Source organism: Chenopodium quinoa, unplaced genomic scaffold (assembly GCF_001683475.1).
Source record: "Chenopodium quinoa cultivar QQ74 unplaced genomic scaffold, ASM168347v1, whole genome shotgun sequence".
Classification (NCBI taxonomy): domain Eukaryota; kingdom Viridiplantae; phylum Streptophyta; class Magnoliopsida; order Caryophyllales; family Amaranthaceae; genus Chenopodium; species Chenopodium quinoa.
The window spans coordinates 679,197-704,040 of NW_018745395.1; the positions used below are offsets into that span (position 1 = coordinate 679,197).

The 24,844-nt window shown below is 36.4% G+C and overlaps 2 protein-coding genes across 2 annotated transcripts; both read right to left on the bottom strand.

The window, feature by feature from the left end:
* Positions 1 to 391: 391 nt before the first annotated feature.
* On the bottom strand, positions 392 to 6,812 carry LOC110712907 (translation machinery-associated protein 22-like). Its single transcript, XM_021891370.1, has 7 exons — positions 6,527 to 6,812; positions 6,131 to 6,193; positions 4,556 to 4,620; positions 2,024 to 2,105; positions 1,435 to 1,502; positions 1,262 to 1,345; positions 392 to 808 (listed from the first exon to the last, which is right to left on the bottom strand). Exons 1-7 carry the CDS (start codon positions 6,672 to 6,674, stop codon positions 752 to 754), a joined length of 567 nt encoding a protein of 188 aa, XP_021747062.1. The 5' UTR covers positions 6,675 to 6,812; the 3' UTR covers positions 392 to 751.
* Positions 6,813 to 10,752: 3,940 nt separating this feature from the next.
* On the bottom strand, positions 10,753 to 14,090 carry LOC110713005 (putative calcium-transporting ATPase 13, plasma membrane-type). The gene has a single exon (XM_021891463.1). It carries the CDS (start codon positions 13,899 to 13,901, stop codon positions 10,827 to 10,829), a length of 3,075 nt encoding a protein of 1,024 aa, XP_021747155.1. The 5' UTR covers positions 13,902 to 14,090; the 3' UTR covers positions 10,753 to 10,826.
* Positions 14,091 to 24,844: the final 10,754 nt, after the last annotated feature.

Genomic DNA, 24,844 nt, shown 5'->3' on the forward strand with positions numbered 1-24,844 from the left:
ATTAGATTTGCCCTATTACAACGCTGTGATTACCTTTTTCAACGATAAGGTCTATTGATTTGTTGTAACCATGAATGAATTAAGTCTAGTTTTCAATGTCTCTAGTAAAGATTTGTCACAGCTCACAAACTATGTGATAAACCTTGTACAACTTCATAAACTATTGTTCATATGATGTATGCTACTAATTTAACATAAACCATTCTATATGCTTACTAATTTAACATAATTACAGGCTAATAATACCAACCCACAAAAATTCACAACAAACAAGACCTAACATAATTCTGATGAATCCTTCAATCCAATCATTTGGAAAGAAATGAGAGAGAGAGGAGGGGGGGGGGGGGAGTTCTGATCATGTCACTCGGCTTCAAGGTTAAGTTTTCTAGTTTACAATCACAATGGTATATAACTGATTATTGATGCAAACAAGTCGTACAAGGTTCAAGAATTTTCAATATACCTCACAAGAAAGATATAAAATAAAAAATACGAAAAACTAATGCAGCTACTAGCATACATCTTTAAACAGATAGGATACTTGTTAATATAATTCACCAAAAAAAAGATGTAAAATTTGAAGGTGAAATACAAGGGGGCAACTATCGCCGGATTAAAAGAAAAAAAAACAAACCTCCTATGCAGATACCCCCACATGAACTACGCTTGATTCCTGTTTCGCAAGGAACTAGCCATGTATTGAAGTAACGGCTAATTGAGCTTCTCAATTTCCCATCTGGCTTTCAATTCAAGCTGCTGGGACCTTCTTTCCATCCTCAATGAAGAAAATTGAAGTTTCTGGTACCTGCAATACAGAAGAAAAAAATTAGATAAATGGAAAGAAAGGTAGAAATATTAATAGGGGAAATGCGCATAATGAAGAAAGTCTGACAATACCATTTTGAAACTGGTGCACAAACAATGTGAGGTAATAACAGATTTATTTAGAAAGAGAAGACAACCAAGAAAATCACTAGGATGCAAAAAATTCAGAGGTAAGCAAAGACAACTTTAAAATCAAAATGTTCAAAGGGAAAAGGTATTGTTAAGGAACGAGAGCAAGGAAGGCATGTTAAGCCCACTCTAACACCAAAATGTTAAACATCCAATAATCATTGCATGACTTATACCAAAAAAGAGCACAGAAATGAAAAGGTATAATTTCTATGAACTTGCGTTGCCGGCTTGCCACTCAGCAGGCAACAAATTATAAGGTAAGAGCAAAAATCAAAGAAAGAATTGTTGAATAGTATATTACATCAGCCCAAGTGTCTGTAATAAAATCCACAATATCATAGGCTATATCCCCTTGAACATCAATTTGCTCCTTCTCCGTTGGTCCCTGAAATAGATCAGACACAGGATTTAATTATTAAGCAGGTGAGCTCTGAGCAAGGTGAATAATTTATCTACCATTAAAAATTATATGACCTTAACAACGGACGCTCCTGTAGCAAACTTTTTCCCCAGCTTTTTTGAAGCATCACTGAGTTTGACACCTGAAAAATTCAACAAAATTAGCATACAGAACCCATACTGACAATGAATTAACTACTACTAAAAGCTATGATGAACAAACACATGTTAACAAACAGGTCAGCAAGATGAATCCATTTAATCAAGTCTGATTCATTTTGAGTTTTGAAGCAAGATCATATGGCAGTCATTAACATTTAGCTAGATATTTTTGAAATTTTACTTATATATGTATAGGTGAGTATCTTTGGCAAACTTTGAACCAGTAAAGAAATATCAATATACTAGATTACTAGAATTCTAGAAAGTTGGGAATTGATAAAATCTAAATATAGCAAGGACAGAAAAAGGTTATGTAATTAATCAAATTTCTTCAATAATAATTCTAATAAACATCATTGAATTATTGTTAAATATAACTTATAAGCGATTGAGTTGGTTAAGGGAATTTCAACCTGTTAACTTGTACATGAAATCACTCAAGTGTAATAACATACGAAGTATGTAACAATATTCAAGTACTAATCCAAGCAGAAAATCTCACCAAAAAGTTCCAATCCTTTCACAGTAGTGATACATTTTCGTTTATTCCGTACAACCTTCTCAATAATAACTTCTTTCTTGTCCTACAAGCAAAAAAATAGAGTTGGTGTGTAAATGGAAGCCAAACTCAAAAACAAGCTGCACAACTCCACACCAGAGCAATTGTAATAAGAACAAGAATTGCTTTTGTAAACATACAGCAGTTACCCAAACTCATGCTAACTTGATGACTGCAAAAAAATGCATGAAAGGCAAATATTCCCAGAAAACAAGCACGAGATTCATCAACATGACTCTTTATTAGCTTAGACAAGCACCCACTTACTACTTGAAGTTCAGCAAGATATAACAGTGCTCTATTTATTTAATACAGGCACACACTTCACATGTGTGTTGTGTATGTTGTAGGCATAGGTATTAAAAAGCTGAGCAACGTAGAGAATATAAGATAAGAGTCAACCTTGCCTATAATCATAATCAACCCCCATTTCATATAAATATGGCTGCATCACCATCAGTTGAATTATTGTGGATGGAGATCAGAAAAGGAGGGGGGGGGGGGGTAAAGCCGGTAAGCAAATATCTATGAAGCAAAGCAGGAAAAACTAAATACGGAGTAATTCATTCCTTCACAAAAATTCAGTGCTAGAATAAAGTGAAAGGAAAAGAGTTCTTGATTATCAACCCTAAGCAAGCAAAAAAGAGATATTGAATATTAGTAACATTAAAGAAAAACCTTAAATAGGAGCTAGTCTGGTAGATATTAAGTAGATTGCTCTCACAAGATTCATGGCCTAATAAAGGGCAAGGTCCATAGACAGATGGACTTCATCAAAGTATGAGCAGATAGTAGGAGATCAATGGAGGAGAGAAGGAAGACAGCCACACAATAAAACTCAGAAGGGACAGCACAAGAACACATAATATTGCTGAATTCTGGCTTTTATCAGCTGTTAAGATTTTGAGATCAAGACAAGGAGAGTAAAGGACGAAGGGGGCAGAAAATAAGGGCCCTGGAAATACACAGGTGAATACACACTCTTCAACCCACGAGGAAATCCTTAATGAATCATATGAATGAATTATTGGTTTCACATATTAGGCCTAAAGTGATAGATCTTGGTTCATCACATATAGAATCTACATTTGGGATTTTTGTGGATTGAGGCATCTAATTAATAAAATGATCTGCAAGGTGTAGAAAGAAAACAATATCAAATTTATACATGCCCCTTCAGGTTTCAATGCATACTCCCAGATCATACCTAGATTTGGTTAGTGTCGATAGAGTTGATACCCAACGTAATTATACTTATGACGATTCTTACTATCAAAAAGGAAGATAGAAGGGCAGTGATGTAACTGCTAGGGGGAGGTAAAGGATGTGGTCGGCAATGGAATTAACAATTCTCATAAGCCTCTTCCCTACAAAGGAGGACTAGGAGAATATTGAAAACTTTCCACTTGGAACATAGAGAATCAATAATCACCCAATTCATCAATCCCACAAACTATAACAATGTGGTATGTTTCCCTTTGTAACCCTCATCCCCTATTGTTATCGTTCATAATAGGTAGTATTATATATGGTGGTTATTCAAAAGTTGATTGTTAGGTAAATGAAATCCCAAGATGTCAACCACTGGCCACCGCCAACCAGATGAACACCCTTGATCAAAAAAAGAGATATCATAGATGAAGACATACTGGGGAAGCCATTTGATTTGTTAACCGAAGCATGCATTTTGAATGAGGGGTCTATCTGAGCCAGTCACATAACCAGAGGAAGGCATGAGGCTAATAGCTAAACCCAATTAATGCATTTCAAACATTGTAGATCTGATATGTGAGCTTTTAAAATAAACTATGAACAAAAGGGAAAAGCTATCAATTCAGCCTTGACAGCAATCAGTAGGAAAAGCCATCATCCAAGATTCTGTTCAGCTTCAAACAGATAGATAAATAAAATCTAGCTCTTATATCTCCCACTACTGAATTCAACTAGGATCAGTTCTTCATGATGAATTGTTACAGCTTACAACCTGATTACTTCAAGATAACAAAACAACATGACTCATGTCCAATTCCCACTTGCATCATAGGATATCCATACTCATTCACCACTTCAAAACTTAAGAAACATATAAAGAAACTCAAATAAATCATACATGAGACATTATTTATAGTTCGTTCCGATGTTACCTAATTTCCTAGTATGAGATTCGGTACGGGTTTGCAATACTCTATCTAATTGTTAAAGTGGGCCAAAAATTGTCAATTTGCTAGTATAATCTACCTTTTTCAGTTTGCAATTCAGTGTGGTGTATGGATAGATTAGATAACAACGGTTTGTTCATCTTTATAGCATGTACAAAAACATCATCCAAGCATGTTCTCCCCTCAGCCAATAAAGCTGTGTACCCTAAGGGATTTCATAGCTAGTCATTGTAAAGTTATAAAGCTCATGTAGCCATGTTACACTTAGTAGCATCACTATGAAGAAATAAAATAAGGGTAAATTCACAATTCTTACTTTCTTCTTCACTTTTCCACCAGGAAGTCTTTTTACTTCTTCTGGTTGAGATGTTGAAGAGCCACCTGCACAAGCCAATCGAATAAAGAAATGTTGTAGACAAGAAAATCCTAAATATCATTAAGGAAATACAACAGCCTTTAACATACATCAATTTAGAGTACTTATTAGTCACTTTTGGAATGATGCAAGAAACCAAAATATACAACTTAGGTTCACAAATCACATGGAAAAACAGTCAACTACTTGTTCGGGTAAAAGTATGATGTGTGCTAAACATCAAGCAGATAGTTTTCGAAAGACATGAGCTTTCTGTACATATTGTTACAAGTCAACAAAGCCTAATGTAATGTCAAAAATACACTTCCTAACTGACATTTTCATATCTTCAATGGACAAATGATTTTGTTCCCAGGAAGAAAAAGAAATTTTAATGAGATAAAATAAGTTTTTCAGGGGTATTGCTTTCAAACAAAGAGAAAAATTTAACAACAGAGAAAAATATTTTAATCAGGGATAATAAAGTTAACCAATAAAGAGGGAAAGCAAAGTTCAAAGAGTTCAAAATGAGAGAAAAATTGTTGCTTCCCAAAACGAACTCCCACTACACCTTTTATTTTATAAATTGAGGAAGAAAGAAAGAGATGGCACTCTACTAACACACGTTCTATGCCTATGTGCAGTAGCCATCAATTAGCATGGCCTACCGGACAAGCTCTTTTCAATTCTCCAACGAGAAATAGAAGGCGTTAGTACTCCTACAATAAGTTGATCTCAAATCTCAAGTTATGGGCTCTAGAAAGAGCCATGAGATGATTGCTCTAAATTATGCCCAAGATCTTAGGGGGCACACATCATATGTAAAGCTAGTAGGATCACAATCATTTGTTTCTTTCTTAATTTCTTTCATTCAACTCCTACTCAATTTTCCTGTCCTTACGAGAATCTTCAATAGCGAATCCTGATAATCACGAAGTGACTATTTCTGTTGGGTGTCTAGATTGGGTATTGTAAATATCATTATAGGTCAAATATGAGAAGAGTTAAGCCTTCATCACCGAGAAAAAGGACCACATAAAGAGGGTAAAGATAACCCAAATCTCAAATAAATACACAACATAGATGAGAGGATGAAGTGTGCCTAACCAATCAAAGGGGGATAAATTTCATTACCAAATTTCTACCTACAAATCTACTATATAACAAATCCTGGAAATTTCATAGAAGTCCAAGCTATTGTATTTTGCACCAACACTATGGTCTTGGATCGGCTACTCTATACCATAACATCAAAGTGGATGCCTGTGAAAATTTAATGCCTCCAAATTCGAATAAACTCGAGAAACCATATTTATACTTCACACAACACTCAAACCATAGAATTCACCATACTTCATCACCACTCTATTAATTTACTACATAGGCTACATGAGCAGTCCAACTATGAGAAATTTAATTAGCATCAATAGTAAAAAAACCAATAGAGCAACTCAATGAGTACATTTAATAACAAATAAAAACAGGAAAATTTATAACAATAGCTTCCACAACTAAGTAGCTTGGACAGTGTGTTACCAGCAGAAATTGAAGTGGACTGCATCTGATCAGATACCTTATCAACTTCATTGCCACCGCTCTCTGAATAATCACATTAAAGGGGGGAAAAACAAGACTATCAATTGACAATTAAAATAGACAGAACACAATCAAAAACGTTTTTTTTCTTTTCTTTTATTTTATGAAAAATTGAAAACTTTATCCCCAAAATTTTCTGGGTTTTTTTTGCTATTGCCAGAAATTAGATTATTGAAAACACCCAGAATCAAAATATTGAAACTTTTTACTTACAATCAATTGGTTTTTGTGGGGTTTGATTATAGCAAGAACATAATCAAATTTCAATTAAAAAATTAATGGAAAGAACAATCAATTGGGGGCGTTAAAATGATGGAATTAGAGAAAAATTGATACCTTTAATAAGATCAGGGTAGACATCAGGAGCATTTTGGATCAACCAGGGTTTGCATTTTTCAAATTCAGGTCCAAATTCACAGTATTCAGCTGGTAAACCACATACACCGCAGTATAAAACCTTCACTGCTTCTGGCTTCTCCGCCATTGAAAGTTTTCTCTCTCCTTTTCTGTGTGTACCCTTAAAAAGAAGGAAGATGAGCGCAGAGGAATCTGCCAAAAAGGGCTCTCTTTGTGTTGGGTTTGTGTTTTGCAAGGAATCACCAAAGTGGGTTCCATGAAGAAGTGTTGGACTGTTGGTGCATCTTTATACTTGCGCACAAATAAAGGAATAATTGAATAAGGATCCAATCTTTTTTAAGTTTTGGGGTCAAATCAGGTGTGTGATTTGGGTCGAGTTACATTATGTTCTGATTTTATTGGGTCACATGAAATTTGATCATGCTATTACAAAATCAAAGCCGGATTAGTATAAATTTATCGGTATAGTTAGGGAGCAGGGAATATTAATAGGAGGACAAGTCAAATCAGGTTTTGCGTAGAACGGACTCACGTGAGCCCAGTTTATAATGCAAACATTCATCCCCCACTCACGTGAAAATAAAAATTATCTTATTCCCGACTAAAATAGTTTTATTCTTGTTAAAAAAATATCTCAAATCAGAAGCCCGCATCAAGTTCTTGAGCAGCAGCAGCAACCATTCTTCCACATATACCCTTGGAGGATTGATTGGTTCGGATGCTCTCTCTACATCAAGCAACTATCATGAAGATACAATTTCAAGCAAAGAATTCTCGCAATCCCCTTAAGATCGGAAACATCGCTAGAAGAAGTGAAGAAGATGATGGAAGAGATAGACAAAGACGGCGACAGTTACGAAATTCTCTGAGTTTCACGTCAGATTTGGGGGCAATAAAAAAGAGGGGAGAGAAATAAGTGGAGTAGAAGATCTAGTCATTCTCCAGATCATCTTCATCGCCTGCAAGTTGGGAGGTGTGGGAGAGGAGGCGTAGAGTGGTGGAGTATCTAGCCGCCATTGATGGGCGGGAGGAGAGAGAAAGGGAAAATTTTTTATGAAGATGGTGGACTTATGTGAGTCCGTCTCACCCAAAAATTATCTCTATTTCAAAACTATATCCTTATTTAGTTATCTCGATTCCATTATCCTTGGCAAGCACAATTGCACAAATTTATATTTTGTATACCTTCTACCTTACCGAGTTTAAAATGAAATTCATTTTATCCGACCATCTACTTGGATTTCCACCCATAACCTAATACCCGCCTTATCCGATCCATTTCTACTTTATTCGTCCCCAAATCTACCTCCCCTATCAAATGAAATTTTAAATTTTCAACTCATATATTTACATAAAAATAAAAGTACAATACATTAATATAGTGACATAATATTGGCTTATGCTGATAAAGTATATTGTTATATTTTTAAGGTACTTGTATAATTGTATGGCATACGAACCATTTTAAATACTAGTAGAGATTGGAATGAGTAGGTACGACTATATGAGGGCAGGTCACTCTAAATTTCACGTGTGCTCTATTTATGACGAGCACAATTTTCATTTCCATCCTTATTCCATTGAGCCATCCCCCACCAAACCTTCACCTATCCCCACTTAAATAGGGCGGTTTCCATCAAAAGCCGCCCCATTGAAATAACTTGGGGCAAACTATGTGGTCACTTGTTAAAAAACAAAGTAACCCTTATAATACAGACTGTTAGACCAAGTAACCCCTGTAGTACTGAACGAGTACCCCCTTAAATTTTGAACGAGTTACACTAACGAGGTAACCCTTGTAACATTAACGAAGTAACACTCATGATGGTTGGCCACACAATGTACATGTAAGAATGAATTTGTGAACTTTTAATCATTCAATAATATTAAAAGACAAATATAAGGGATTGCCCAGGTTTATCAATTTGATAAACAATTGAAGTTTATCAAGGGGTAAAAGCGTCATTTTCAGTTGATAATGAAGGGTGTTTATATAATTTAATAATCACAGTTAACTAGCTGCTGTTATTGTTCCATCTTCATCTTCTTCGTATATTTCTAGCCATTGCACAACTATGGAGACTTTGTCTCTTCCCCACCCACCTTCATCTTCTTTGCCTCCTTCTTCAAGTAGCTAATATGGAGATTTCGCCAACCTCAAGTACCTCCATTTTCGACCACCATTTTCGGCGGCGAACGAAAACCCTAAGATTCAAGGAAAAAATTAAGGGTATGGTTAACCTTTAAGGGTAGGTGTTTATCGATTGCTTGTGAGCTTTTCTTCCCCCATTGAAATCTCCATTGAAGTTGGTCTAACCTTCTTCCTGAACAAGTGGATATTTGTGAGTTTCACTTCCGTCAAATAACGCCATGAATAGTGACATTTGTACATAAGTACTACACTTAGTTTTTTATTATATAAGCTCAAATATCAAGACCAAATATTTACATAATTGCCATTTGATAAACATGTCTTGTTTATCAAACTTGTATTTCATCCAAATATAATAGAAAAACGAAAAAACTATTTACTAGTAAAAAAAATAATTTAGGTTTAACAAAAAAATTTCATTTTAATAAAATTAATTATAATTCATCAAAAATAAAGTTTAGAGAAGTAGAGAACAATTTGTTTGAATAAGTTTTTTTTTAGAAGAACCCTAAAAAAAAAAAAAAAAAAAAAACCATCAAATTTCCATTGATTTTGACAAAATGGCCTTTCATTATCTATCTCTCATGGTCCACCATCTTGTTCAATTTGTCATGTTATCCACTCTCTCTTTCACTTCTCTGTTTTTGGCATAACCTTCTGCTTGTATTTCATACCGCAAATCTGGAAACTGGACACTAACTGCTCAACTTCTTTCGATTTCAAGGTCCAATTCATTTTCTCATTTTCTAAATTTTTTTTCAACTACTGCAAGATATCATATATTTAAATATAAAAATCACTATACTCGTATATACTTTGTTCTAATTTAGATTAGTTGCAATGCATGATACAAGTAGGGTTTATTTGGTTGCACAAAAAAATTTGGGGAATTGAAAATTCATGTGAATTTGGAAATAGGTTTTATTTATTTATTTTTTTTTTTTTTTTTTGGGTTATAGTTAAGGAAAATGTTATGCATAACCCTTATTAAATTTACATTTGAAAATCGTAAAAAGTTAAAATTTGATGTGGGATTTTAATTTTAATGAAATACAAATGCCTACGGAAATTTAATTCTCATGGCAATCTAACAATACTTGATGTATATGCACGCGAGTGACATAAGGAGCTATTATCTTGACGTGAGGGAGAAATAATACTACCTCCGATTTTTATTACTTGCAACTTTGGAATATTTTATATCTCACAAATAATACCCCAAAGTTGCAAATAATAAAAATCGGAGGTAGTAGTTTAGTTGATCATGCCATTGTGTTACTTGACTTAGTATACGACAATTAATTCTAGACATAGGGAGTTTATAACTTGAATTTTATTTGTCGACACAAGGCAACATACTAACATAGCAACATGAGTGTTCTACAATTGTGGATGTCAACAATTATAGATGGTAAGGCTTGGTTCACCCTGAAGTTAGGTATCCAACAATTTGCCACCAAGTTGATTTTAATGGATGTATTATGTTAGGAGAGAAATTGGTATTAAATTTCGTTTTATATTGCTTATTTAACTGTAAATTGTAGTGGGAATTTGAAATTATAAGCATCAAATTTCAAACTAGAAAGACAAAGTAGGTGGTACAATCTAGAACAAGCATGGAAATAGACCAAGTAGTTCACACATATACATATGAAGCTGTCTTTTTATAATTTCCCATCAGTTTCGCTAATGAGTGATAAGTACAATAGGATCAGCTGTAGCTTCACCGAATTTTGGTAACCAATGTAGTCTTAATGTCGTTGTGTATATAATAAGCATCATTGTAGTCACTTCTATCAGTTCTGTGTGGTCATACGACGTTTTGGGTGTGAAATAGGACTACTGTGGAGATCATGGACTGCTGCTTGCTTGTTTATGTATTTCTCTGCATCATATTTTGCCATCAGAAAACTAGATAATGAGAGCGAAGTATTGTTTTAATCTTAACTAAGTTTAGGAAGCAATCGATCATAATTATATTCAAGTATATTGTTTATATAATAAAACGCTGACTGCAGCTCACTCCAATAAATCTGAACAAAATAAATCGTGTTACATAATAGTAAATTATACAAACAATAAAGCAATAAAAGAATTTCAATAATTCTAACTGTTCTGTAAATAATCCTATCTAGTATTCTTCCAGAAGCATGTGTTCTGCCATTTGATGTAGCTAAAAAATGGTTTGTCGGCGACAGGTATGAACTTAACGAGCCACCCTAGAGGCCATGATACTGCTGCAATTCCGATACAAACACCCCACTGTCCCCAGTTTAATCTTTCTGTATTCGCGAATTTCTTTAGGAATTCAACCATCACGACCTGGAGGATAATGGTTATGGCAATGATGGCTAGGAACAGCCTGTTCTTGTGTATCCCTTCAAAGATATTCTTCTTCTCGAGCTTCCTTGCATTAAATTCATTGAATACCTGGCACAACACAAAGGTATTGAATAGGAGTGTATCCTTCACCTTGCTTCCTACGCCAAAGATCGATTCTCCCTTAAACTGTAAGGTCAAGAGGACTGCTATCTGGTATAGGGCTTGAGACATCAGGTTTCTCCACATTACGTTGGTGATGAGTGGCTCCGTTCTTCCAACAGGTGCTTTGTCCATCAATTCTTTTGCTGGCTTCTCAGTTGCAAGGGCTAAGGCACCTAAGGTGTCCATTATCAAATTGACCCATAAGAGTTGAACCGCGGTTAGTGGAACCTCACCTGCTGAAACTGCTGCTACAAAGTTGATTGTCAGAGCAGCAACATTTACAGTAAGCTGGAACTGGATGAACTTTTGAATGTTGTTGTAAACACATCTACCCCAATTTAAAACTGTTGCTACTGAAGCAAAATTATCATCCAGGATGACGATATCTGAGCTCTCTTTTGCAACTTCGGTCCCTTGTATTCCCATGGAGAGCCCTATGTCTGCCTCTTTCAATGCTGGTGCATCGTTTGTGCCGTCTCCTGTTACTGCAACCACATGACCTTTTTGCTTGAGACATTGCACCATTAAAAGCTTATCAAAAGGAGAGGATCTAGCCATGACGCGTATCTTGTCTACTTTCTCGCTTCTTTCTTTCTCTGTGTAGCTCCGAAATTCAGGACCCTCAACAACAGCACTGTTAATGTCATCACCAGGCTGCAATATCCCACATTCAACGGCTATTGCTCGTGCAGTGAAAACATTGTCCCCCGTAATCATCTTGATGTTTACTCCGGCATTTTGGCAGTCTTCAACAGCCTTCTTTACCCCAGGTCTACACGGGTCCTTGAGACCTACCATTCCAAGCAACGTTAGACCATCATCAGTGAGCTTTTCTTGATCCATTACTTCATCTTCCTTATGTACTAATTCTTTGTGAGCAAAGGCAATGCATCTGAGGCTGCTAGCTGCCATGCTTTGAATTATCTGCTCGAAAGTTTCCTTTGCCTTATGATTCATAGGCTTAAATTCTCCTGATGCATCATAGTAAGAGGAGCATTTATCTAGTATCATTTCAGCTGCACCTTTCCAGTGTACATAAAGTTTATTGTTTTCTTTATCTTTTATTAGCACCCCACTTCTTTTCTTCTGTGAGTTGAAGGCTTCCACATGAAGGATCTTACAACCCTGGTTCAGCTTCTGCATGTCCATGTTGAGCTCCAACATAGCCCAAGAGAGTAGGGCCTTCTCTGTTGGGCTGCCTGAGAACTCGTAATCTGAGCTTGATGTTGAACTGTTGTAGACACTTCCTGTGGTGTTGAGCCCAACGCCTTGTTGGATGAATGCAAGAATTTCAGCATCAATCTCAGAGGTTGTGCCTTGTTCAATAAGATTCTGGCCCAACCAGACTTTTGTGACCTTCATCTGATTCTGGGTGAGAGTGCCTGTCTTGTCTGTGCAAATGGTGGTGGCGGACCCCATTGTCTCACATGCTGAGAGTTTACGAACCATAGCCTGATCAGCCATCATTCTCTTCATTGAATAAGCGAGTGTGAGGGTGACAGCCAATGGCAACCCCTCGGGGATTGCAACCACAACAATCGTAACAGCAGCAGCAACTATTCTGACGACAGCATTAAGCACATCGTTCACATTTGTTTTGCTTCCATTGAATTCTCTTTTGCCACTCTCATCTTTGGTATGCCCTGTGAAGTATCGAACCAACAACACTACAAGTACGAGGAAAGCCACAGCCAAGCCAAGCTTACCAATTGAAGATGTTAGCTTGTTAAGCCGAGCTTGTAGTGGTGTTCGTTCATCTGTGTTGCGACTTGCAGAACTCATCAGCTCTCCCCAGACTGTATTCATTCCAACGGAGGTGACGAGCATCTTACCATAACCATCTGCAACCTTTGTCCCTGACACCAAGTACGGATGTTGAACTCTGTCAATGCCCACATGATCACTCTCCCCAGTCATGCTAGACTCATCAACTTGTAATGAATGACCATCAATGAACAAACCATCAGCTGGTACTTGATCTCCAGTGTTCAAGCAGACAATGTCTCCAACAACAATCTCATATATTGAAACTTGTTGTCGTCGCCCGGCCCTTACTACATCTATCTTGATATTATTGCTTTGTTTGGATAGCTTTTCAAACTGTTTACTCTGTCTAAAATTACTCAGAGAAGAGACAATGATGACAAGAAAAACAGCAACAAATATGCTCCCTCCATCGTACCATCCCTCTTTCGGTCCCTTCTGCTTGATACCGAAACCAAGAGAAAGAGCAGCACAAAACAGAAGAATAAGGATGGTGAAGTCCTGAAAGGCTTCCCACAAAAAGTGAAGCAACCCTTGAGAAGGTGGTTTTTTGTATGTGTTTGTGCCAAAGGCCTCATGACGGTTAGCAAGGTCTCGCTCATCACCATCAATACCATTCTCTAGGTTGGTATTGACAGCAGAAGCAATGGAGTCTACCCCACCAAAATCTCGAAGTGTTTGTAAGTTTTTTTCTTTGGTAAGTTTGCTTAGGGATATTTGATCAACATTCGCAAATGTTTGATGCTGTGGTTCAAGGTTTAAAACAGTGTAAGAAGAAGAGTGTAACAACTTACCCTCACTGCGTTCCCTTTTCCGAGCAGGCAAGAGTAACGCTCTCGAATAGTAGATGCTAGCAAAAGCTCTTTGCCACCTTTTGCTCGGTTTACTGAGGGTTTCGGGTATCCTCAATAAAACATCAATGCAAACTAAGCTCGCATGTAATGTGCTCGTCATGTACGTTGGTATGCCTTTGTTAGCTTGAAAGCGTACTTAGCTAATACTAATATGAATGAAATATTTGGGTTATGGCTAATAGTTGAAGGTCGAAAATCGGAATATTGAGTCTAATAATATATGTCGATGTACTAGAACAATGTAATCAAAGGTTGTAAGGTTATTTTGTATGGAATGCAGTAAGTAGTTTGATATGGAAGAAAGTAATACTCCGTAATATATATATAGTCATATAGAGGTGTAGTTTATGATGTTATGCCAGCATGCATTCCCATCCATGTCCCGGTCTCCAAACTAACATACTCGTGGCTGCGTAGAAGTTAAGTAATCCGTAGTTAGTTATTTATTTCCTGGAATGTACGTAGAAATGTAGACGAATTGGGGAGAAAATGAGAAATGACTTGAAAGTTGAAAAGTGGAAAAAAAAGTACTCACTCTGTTTTTAAATACTTGCTCCACTTTTCTTTTCCAACCGTTTTTAAATATTTGCTTCATTTCCTTTTTTGGAAAACTTTTACAATATTTAATTCTTTTCTCACACTTAGTGGACCTAACATAATACTCTCTCCCTCCTATTCTTCCACTATTTCTGTTTTTTACAATTTTTTTTATTTTCTCAACTACCCCACCACCTCCATATTTTATTATTTTCTCCAATTTCTCCTAAAACTCTTCGCATGGAGAAATAGAGCAAGTATTTAAAAACGGAGGGAGTACAAGGCATATTCAAAATTTAAAAGGTGATAAAACTTTAAAATGTTAAATTAATACAGTACACTAGTTTATATTACCTATGTTGGTTTTTAGTTGACACGTAAACCTTTTTAGGAAGGTTTTTTTAGTTGACACGTTTTCTTTTGGGATAAATTTTTTACCTTGCATTTACAAGCTACCCTGCTTGCTTTTTCATTCTCTCTATCTTTCATCTCCTTAATATATGTGCCTAAATCAAATGTGTCAACTAAATAGAAACGGAAGAAGTATTAAACTTGAAAAATCCAAATCAAACCAAAGTAGAAAAATTCAAATCAAATTAGACCAAACCTTGTTATAATCTGACCACCTTATTTTAACTGACGCGAACCTATCCTTACTCCGTACTTATTACTATGTTGAAATGAAATAGCTCCCTACGTATCATTGTCTTATTTAATCTAGGACTATTTTCAATCTAATATTTTAATAACCATATTTCTTTTGAAACATACTCCGTAATCAAAATATTTCTAGTTATTCATTAAAAAAATTAATATTTGAAAAAAAAAACCTAGCCTCCTCCTCTCTCCTAAACTGTAGTCTTCGTTGTTATGAAGGGGCTTCCATCGAATTTAACTGGTGAAATGCCCAATCTTTGTTTCTTTTTATTGCTTTCTTAGTTATAATAATTTCTCTCTTGAAAAGAGGGTTTATCTCCTTCGAAAAAAAGTAAAAATTGTCAAAAATCAAACGTCATTTGGGTGGTCTTCCAAAAATAAAACGATCATTTGATTATTCTAAAATAAAACGGCTTTTGATGAACATGTGTCGAAAATAGAATAAAAAAAATGATAACCTTTTTTTAAGAGGAATTTTAAAGGGAGGAATGTTAGGCATTTCAAAATGCATAACTAGGGGCATTGAGGTAATTTCAAGTTGTTTTGTTTAGTTACAGCTAGGCACCCGTTATGAATTTGTCTGACACCGTTTTTCTTTTTGGTTGTATTAATTTCGTATTTCCTTTCGTATGTACGATGTTTCTTGTCTGAAATACCTGTAAGCTTTGTTTGTCTTATTTCGAATTCAATTCTTCCCTCTCTCTCCTTCTTTCTCCTCTGTAGGTAGAAATTGTTCTTGTTTCTTTGTTTGTTCCCCCGGACGTCTTCTCCTCCACTTTGTTCTTAAGTTATACACGACGGTGTTGTGGTACCTGAAGGTCGGTTCTTAATAGACGAGCTCAACCCTGCGAACGAGTATGTCCTTCTTCTGTTCCACTTTGATGTTGTAATGAGCAATTGTTATGACAAACAACGTAATTGTTAGAACCCTAAGTGGACTTGTTGTTTTGTTTGGATAAAGATTGAAGCATTTATTGTAGTTTATGGACTCGAATTAGGGTTTGATCGAGGTTTGATTTGGTCTGATATTGGGTAATGTTATTGTTAGGTTTTGCGATTATTATATTAGTCGTTTGCAATTGATTGTAGTTTGTGTTGTGTGCTTTATTCAATGTACTCATTTTCAATTGAATGTAGTTTGTTTTCGTGCTGTAATTGACCCTCTATCCCTTTACACGGAGTAATTGGGGTTATGATTATCGTTCACCAATTATCTCCCTTTGCCCTGGACAATTAGTTATTGAGTTGTTGATTTCTGTCATGGAATTGAAAGAGTTACATTTCAGTGTGTTATTGTTTGATGTAATGTCGATTTTTGTTACTTTAATTGAATTTAGTCAGATCTAGTAATGGATTGTGTGCTGCTGGTGGATTTAGTTGCTACACTGCTTACAACCTGTTTTCGTAGATTGCAGGGGTTGGATGTGATTTTGGGTGTGTTTTTTATTGTGTTTGATTTTGTTCTTGTTTTTTTGGAATACTTATTGGCAGTTTATTTGAAACTGTAGGTGAATTAAATTATGAAGAAAAAGTCTGTGGTTCGTAATTTAGGTTGGCAAAAGGGGGTAAGTCTTTTATAATGGTTTGTGTTTTGGGTAATCTGATTTGGAAATTGTTGATATTGAATTGTTGGTTTGGAATTGGGTATAGGTCACTATGAAGTCTTGTAAAGGATCTGTATATGGGCAAGGGTTGTCTAAAATATCTAAGGGCCAAGGGTCTGCTAAAAAACTTAATGGTCAAGACCCTTCTAAAGTACTTGTCCCTAACAACAAAACAAATAGTAAGAAAAGGTATTTCAAGCATTTTGAAAGTGATGATGATGAAAAGGATGTGGATTATCAAGATTCAAGTAATTTCCAATCTGATGACTGAGCTGAGGATGGTGATGAAGAACAGTCAAGCTCTGAAGTGTTGAAGGGATTGTTGGTTCAGTTCTTACAGAGAGACAGTAAGAAGAGGAAGTCAAAACATGTTGATACAGGTTCAATGAAAATCCGTAAGGTATTATTGTGTTTGATTCTTTTGTTTTGTGTATTTGTTGATTTGTAGTTGTAAATGTCGTGTGGTGTCCTTTTTTCACTAAATTGATAATCGACTCGTATTGGTAGGAGGAATGGAGAAGTCAAGGGCATAGGAGAAGTGAAGGACATAGAGTGTGTGATAGGGGTGAGGTGATTAGGATACATTTCGAGAATGTTGGGAAGGTATTTAGTTATATTCAGTGTGTAATGTTACAATGATGGATATTTGTTTAGGTATTTGGGTGTGTTGATTTTATATGGGTATTTAATTGTGTTATGTGTTGTTTTTGTGACCTGCAGCAACAAAATATTGTCTGTAGAGTGGAGTCATTTTGTGTTGCAGTGCAGAAGTTTGATGATGATCGACGACAAATAGTTAGAAGGAAGGGGTTTAAAGGGTTGTTGTGTTTGGATATGAAGAACATTCCACGACAATTTTGCTATTGGTTGATGACAAGGGTAGGAGCTGATGGAACAATAGTTTTTGGTGATGGAGTGATGTTACCTCTTGGTGCAAAACAAGTTAGGTATATACTTGGTATACCTATGGGATCCAATCCAGTGCCCACACATGTGGATATGGAGTGTGAGGAGGAGTTCCAGAAGGTTAATAGGATCATTGACTTGTATGGTGTTGGGTCTAAGAAGGAAACAATATCACTGGCTGCGGCTTCAAGGGTAATGTGTCCACTTGATGATTCTGGTGAAATTTTACCGTTGGGTGATTATGAGCAGGACCAAGAGGATTTCATGACGGCTTTTATGGTAGTTGTGCTTGGAAAACTTATATGCACAACTACAAATAGCTTGAACATGGCTAGGGCACTAGTGCCTGCTGTGACAGTTGCCTCTAGAGCAATTGATTTTTACTGGTGTTCCTTTACCTTGGCATGGTTGTGTGATACCGCTGCTCGCTTTAAGAAGAAGTTTTTAAAAGATGGTTTTAGGTCTGGTTGTGGTGGGTGTCATGTGTTTCTTCTGGTAAGTTTAATTGATTGATATTTTGATTATGCTTAAATTAGTTCTGATATATGTGGGTTGGTGATGATTTAATTGATTGATATATTGATATGGTTCAGATTTACTACCTGGATCACCTGCAACGCGCTCCAGTGCAGTGAGGTGTGTATCCAAGGATCAAGGTGTGGACATCTAAAGAAATTCGCGCCCCTGTTGCTGAGGATCGATTGTCAAGGGATAATTATGGAAAGTTGATGGTAAGGCGTATTATATTGTACAGATCTCTGAGTTTAAAATGTTGTTACTGAATACAATGTTGTGTAGCCTATAGATATTGCATACAATGGGGAGCCACATCCCATGATCCAAAGGGAAGATGAAGTCTCTGAAGAAGACGATGTTGTGGACAAGGTACATTTAAGTTGGTCAATATATTCCTTGCTTGGTGGATATGAAAGATGTCAGTAACCAGTAATGTATGGTGTCCATAAATTTTGTGTGGCAGGTTCTGACACAGCTCGCTCCTAGACTGATAACCCTTGTAGAGGGCATTGTAGGGAAAGCCATGGGAGCTTTTGGTGGTGGTGTTGGTGGTGGTGGTGGTGGTGGAGGTGGAGGTGGGTCATATGTGACTGATGGTGTTGGTGGTAACAGAAACAATGAGGCAAAGACCGCAACAAACGACAGCCTTATTAAGGGTCTACCGAAGGACGTTGTGAGAGTTGATGCGGAGGATCAGCCGGAAGATGGTGATCCTAATAAAAAAGGCGGTGAAGTGGACTTTAGTCCGAAGTTGAAAGCTGTAGATGGTGTTGAGCGCAGTCGTCGAACTGCTTTTGACAAATGTTTGTTGGCATTTGTCAGGGATTGGAAGGAGCATAAGGAAGAAAATTAGTAAGCAAGCTTACCCCCAAAAATTAGTGGTATAAAATCCAGTTTAGAAAACATTGTATTTTATTGTTGATTTGCTTGTGTTGTTCGTTTGCAGCCCAGGGCCGACAATTATTGAGTGCGATGGTATGGATGCTACTCAAAGAGATTGTTATCGGCTTATTGGTGGGAGAGCGCGGCTAGGTGATCAATATGTTCGCATGGCTTCTGTGCTTTACACAAAGGAATGGAGTGACACATAATTCCATTTGCTTGGGAAGCGAATTCTGTTGGACCCTACTTATGCGGTATATCAACTTCATTTATGTTATTTGCTTATTTCTTAGGGTTTCTTAACATCTAGTTGTTGTTGTAATTCAATTTTTTGTTGTTTTTCCAGACAAGGCTAATGCAAAAGAAAAAAGATTATGTGGATTTGGCAAAGTTGCATGGGAAGGCCTTTTGTTCACATGCGCTTGACGATATTCGCGTTGTGAGGATCCTCATCTGGTTATTTTGTAATTTAATTACTGCCTTCATTTTCACTGAAGTTGAGCTTATTGTAGGTATTCATGCCGGTCCTTGATTTGTCTGTAAAGGATGGGGACCATTGGTGGTGCTTAGCAGTTGATTTTGTGGAGAAGCAAATTTGGATAATTGATTCTCTTGTTAAAGAACCCTTTGAAGCTCATGCAGACATAGTTACGGAGTTGGTTAGTCTCTCCAACTCTATTAAAAGGTTACAGGTTGAAATTTTGGCTTCTGATTTGGTGGTGCTCTGTTAATTTACAGGGTCGGGGCCTGGATGTGTTTGTTGGTTCCAATCCGCAATGGGTCCTTGATCAGATGTGCAATTGGCCACGTAGAGTAATGGAAATGCCCCAGCAAACGGACACGTGAGTTTTACCTTTGTATAAATCTTTGTTTGTAATTAGTATGCAAGTTTGATTTGAGTTTTACCTTAATGTGTGTTTATGCTGTTTCTTTGCATAGTTACTCCTGTGGTGTGCTTATGCTGTCATGCATCAAACATTGCGCTGTAACTTTTGATACTCCACATGTTCTGGTAATTTTTTTGCGATTCATCTAGTGACTTAAAGGGTAGGTCTGTTTCCTTATTATCTGTTGTTCACTTTATTCAATTTCAATGGCCAGGAGAAGTCTGTCAATATACGGACCAAGATATTTTTGGAAGATTTGCATAGCAATTTCAATGCGGTGAAGGAGAACCTGGAGGATCTAATTCCTGAAGATTGAAGAGGAGCAGGGAAGAGGAATGGGTCAGTAACAACAACTCAGTAGACAACTTTATTGTTTCAAAGACCATAAATTTATTTTAATTAACAATTAAGATGTGGGCCTGGTTAAGATATGTTAAATATGTTCCTGTTTATGGGCTCGATGATGGTTTAGGATTTGAATATTATGGGCCTTTTTGAAAATGGGTCCTGGATCTTAGTGGGATTTTCTGAAAATGGTCCTGATTTGTTTTAATATGGGTCTTTATGAAAATGGATCTGGATTTTATCATGCCTTTTTCATATTAAATATTTGGTTAAGTAATTCAATTGTACAACTGAACCCTTAGTAGGAACCTCACCTCATTCAATTTTATGTGCGTTCATGTCGGATGATCAACATATAGAGCTGAAACGGGTTTAATGATCACTAAATTTAGGAAAAATAACAACGAAATAACGAAGTTTCTTAAACGGATGAATACGTACACAGTCAATGTTTTAAAATCAAAACGCGGCCCGTTACCACATAAACATAAACATATTGACCTACAAGTAGAAGACAGTGCAAGCTTCATCGACAACCTTCAAGCTAACCATTCCGCACTGCTAGCGCTACTCCACCCCAAACCAGCAGCACTTGACGAACCGTCTTTGTTCTCATACAATTACTTTGCGTGCTCAATACGTTGGACATAAGGTGGTGGGTAGTCTTCGTATGTGAACGGTTCAGCAATTACAAGGGGAAGGTTATCCATTTCGTTATACCCATTTTCAGCCAGCATCTTACTTCTGAATTTCATTCTTTCTTCACTGTCGTTGTTGATCAGTTGTATTGGGTCCTCAACTGAGAAGTTAAGCCATTCTAGTGTTATCTCCATCTTCACCTTGTCTGGCTTAATTAGGCGTTCGGTAGTAGTGAATCGCCTACCAAGGAGGGCCAAACCATATTGCTCTCCCCTTTTGCAGTTGTAGCTGATCGCGTCATCCACATTGTTGTACCAGTCTTCTATATGGTCATCAAACAACTCCAAAAACCACCTTAAGTATTTGGTGTACTCAGGGTACGCCATACAATCCATGATGGTTTTCAAGAGTGTCCGTAAGTGGAAGCTAACAGCAATTTTAGCAACATCTACCAAATAAAACATGAAACAATACACTTCTTTGCGGAAATGTCTTGGCATACCAATTTGAAACATTGATAAGAAAGGATAATCAGGATGAAAGTCAATACCTGTCACCGCATCAACTACACCCCCTCTAGCAATAGTAGCCAGTTGATGACTGAACATCATATCCCTGCTCCTCTTAGGCATGTGGAAGTTTCTTATAACAGAATTCACGTCATGATTTCCATTGTCTTTGAGTTTCTTCACAATTTTTAATAGCCTCTTCCTCTTCCTCTCTTGCTTTGCTTTCCTCAGTGCTGCAAAAACCATAAACAAGTTAGTTTCTACTACGTTAAAAACAAGTTAGTTTGTACTACGTAAAAACCAAGTTAAAGATCCTACTACAAAAAAAATGTAATGACCTAAACAAAATTGAAGGAAATTGATTTCTTCACCTTTGTTTCCCATTTTTCAGTGTTTGTATGCAATTGTTGTGTTTTTTTGGGTTTATGAAATTAACATTTCAAAATGAAATTAGGAGGTGATTTCATATCACATAGTACAAAAAAACAAAAATGGAGGGCAAAATGGTACAATTAGATACAAGGGTGCTGCCTTGAGCCAAACGCTAGCTCAGTTAGGGTGTACTATCCTTCCTTCTCCTTTCCATATTTTCGTAAAGTAGTAGGTATAAACCTGTCAATTGTTCAAAACGTAGCACATTTGAACTCTGAGCACACTCAACTGCAGCAGTCTTTTCACAACAGTAGGTCATGGGTAACAGGCCTTTTTATCTTCAAAAATTTACCCGGAATTTGCAAAGTTTATAAAATAGAGTTTTGGAAATTTAACCCTCCCATGGTGTTATATAACCCTCTCACTCTTCTCACCTCAGTTGTCTCCACCTTTGAACCTCATCATCAATCTCTCTGAATTCCCTCAGTTGGATTTTACTAGTTGCTAGTTGAATCATGAACAACAATAAGCAAATTTTCAGCGTTACTGGTAGGGAAATGCATCTCCACCCTACTAAACCCGTGCTTTATTTCTCTCCCTTCAACCCATCCAATACCCCGGAGCTTGATTTTAACTCCATTGAGTACTTTTCTAACCACATGGACTACTATCAGATGGCCCCTCCATTACCCACCACTGAACTTCGTGAACAACTTATAAACTCTTTTGACTACAAAAGTATGACCTTCATCCCTAAAAGTGTCATGGAAGTTGGTGATAATGACTGTCAACCAGCTTATTACCCTCTCCTTTCTGATCTGGATGGCTATCTGCACAAAGGGGTTGATGCCTTCGCAAAGTGGTTCTGTGAGGAAACAAAGACAGATGGCTGTCCTTTGGTTCCAGATGAGCTAATTCCTATCTTCGACATGAAGCCAAAAATCAACCCTGCTTTACTACCAATCTACACCTTACCTGTTAGAGAAAGACACATTTTCTTTGGGAGAATTCTGCTGACATTCATGTCATGGAGGTGAAAGGGACTGTGAAGCTACTGGAGGTGAATGTGTTCAGCTGCATCACTCCTATCCACAAGGTGAAGTACCACCGTGTTTCTCTGTATGGTAAACCCCACGACGATGTTCCTGGTTCTGGGTGCTTTCCAATTGGCTCTTCTGTTATTGCTTGGAATGCTATAAACATCAACCGACCATCATTCAATGAGACATTCGAAAAACTCTTCTATGCATTCTCCCCATAAGTCGTGATAATTAGTGAGGCTAGAGCAGATCAAACAATGCTCCACTACATCACTGAAAAACTTAATGGAGTGTACAATGTTAATGCATATGGTATTGTGAATGGATACAGTCGTGTTCTGCTAATTTGGCCCAAGAGAGATGCGTATCCATGGACTGTAAAGCGTGGTAAAAGCTATTTTGGTCACCAGATGGGTGTGACAATTGAGGTAATTTTTGATGTCATTGATGTTTAAATAAGTTCTATATGTAAACTTAATATATTATGTTTTTGGGTTTATTTTATTCTTCTTTTTTTAAAATCAACTTGGTGTTAGTTGTTCACTTTACTGAATGAGTGGTTCAATTTTTATGATGTTAGTGGTTCACTTTACTGAGTCAATGGTTTAATTTTTTTATGTGTTGCGGTTCACTTGACTCAATCAATGGTTCAATATTTGTGATGTTAGTGGTTCACTTTACTGAGTCAATGGTTCAATATTTTTATGTGTGGCGGTCACTTGACTCAATCAATGGTTCAATATTTATGATTTAGTGATTCACTTTACTCAGTCAATGGTTCAATTTTTTTTTATGTGTGGCGGTTCACTTGACTCAATCAATGGTTCAATATTTATGATTTAGTGGTTCACTTTACTCAGTCAATGGTTCAATTATTATGATATTACTGGTTCACTTTACTTAATCAATGGTTCAATTTTTATGATTTTAGAGGTTCGCTTCACTCCATTATAAGTGGTTCAATATTAATGAAATGATGTTAGTGTGTGGTTTTCAGATGACATATTTATGGCTTAAGCCAATTTGATGGTATATTAAAACAATTTCAGATGGCCATATTTATGGCTTAATTCAATTTGATGGTATATATAAACAATTTCAGATGGACATATTTGTTAATCAAATTTAGATATGTAAACTCAGTGTTGGTATATTAAATTTATACGTTAAACTGGGTGTAGTGGTCAAAGAACATGTTTTCAAGAATTACCTCTAATTAATGGTATATTACTGTGCATAAATAATACTACACCTTTGTGCAGTGGTATGTAACAATATTTTGGCTTCAATTTTAATTGTGATCAAATTTCAAATTGTATTAGTTTTATTTTGTAGCGTTACATTGTGTTCAATGGCTTGTAATGGCTTTTAATGCGTTGTAATTTTTTGAAGAATTGTTCGTTTAAGAAGTTTTCGACGGAGTTGTTAGTGATAAAAAGTCATACTAATTAATTGAATCGGTTGATTTATGTGACTCTTTTTACAGCCCGGCTATCGTTTTCGTTAGTGGGATAACGAGGAGGACTTTCCAGACGCATAACCTGTAGGAGAAAGTTATTGAAATTCCTTTTTGGAGGTTCTTGCCGCTCCAGATTTATATATGAATCTCATTATAATATGCTTTTACTTGTTGTATGAGCGGTTATATGCACCGGAACTCTTTCTGTTTTTGGACAAGTAGTACCGTTGGAGTACTTTTGTATTAAACAATTCTAAATTGTTTCCTTTTATTTGTGAGCTTCTTTATTTGTGAAACTGGAGTCCAATGTCATCTAATTAAGTTGGTAGTTGTTTATTTTCACAATAAGAAAATATATACAATTTGTGGGAATTGAATCCAAATTATACGGATATCCAAATTAACATGTCACATGACACATTATATGTCGCATATTACAACAAGTGACGAGTAGGTAAACGATTATAGGAACTAAGTTAAACAATTATACCCAAATAGAATGTTCTACACTAACTTAATGTACTACCACACAACATTATTGTTTTACCACTATATTTGCCATTTTATTCTTTCCCAAGCAAATTATGTACGACAACTTTAATTAATTGTCTAGGAAATGAAAATTCAAAGTTAGGTTATTTTCATTCACTCCCTATTATTTATAATATCAATGTTAAAAAATTAAATTTA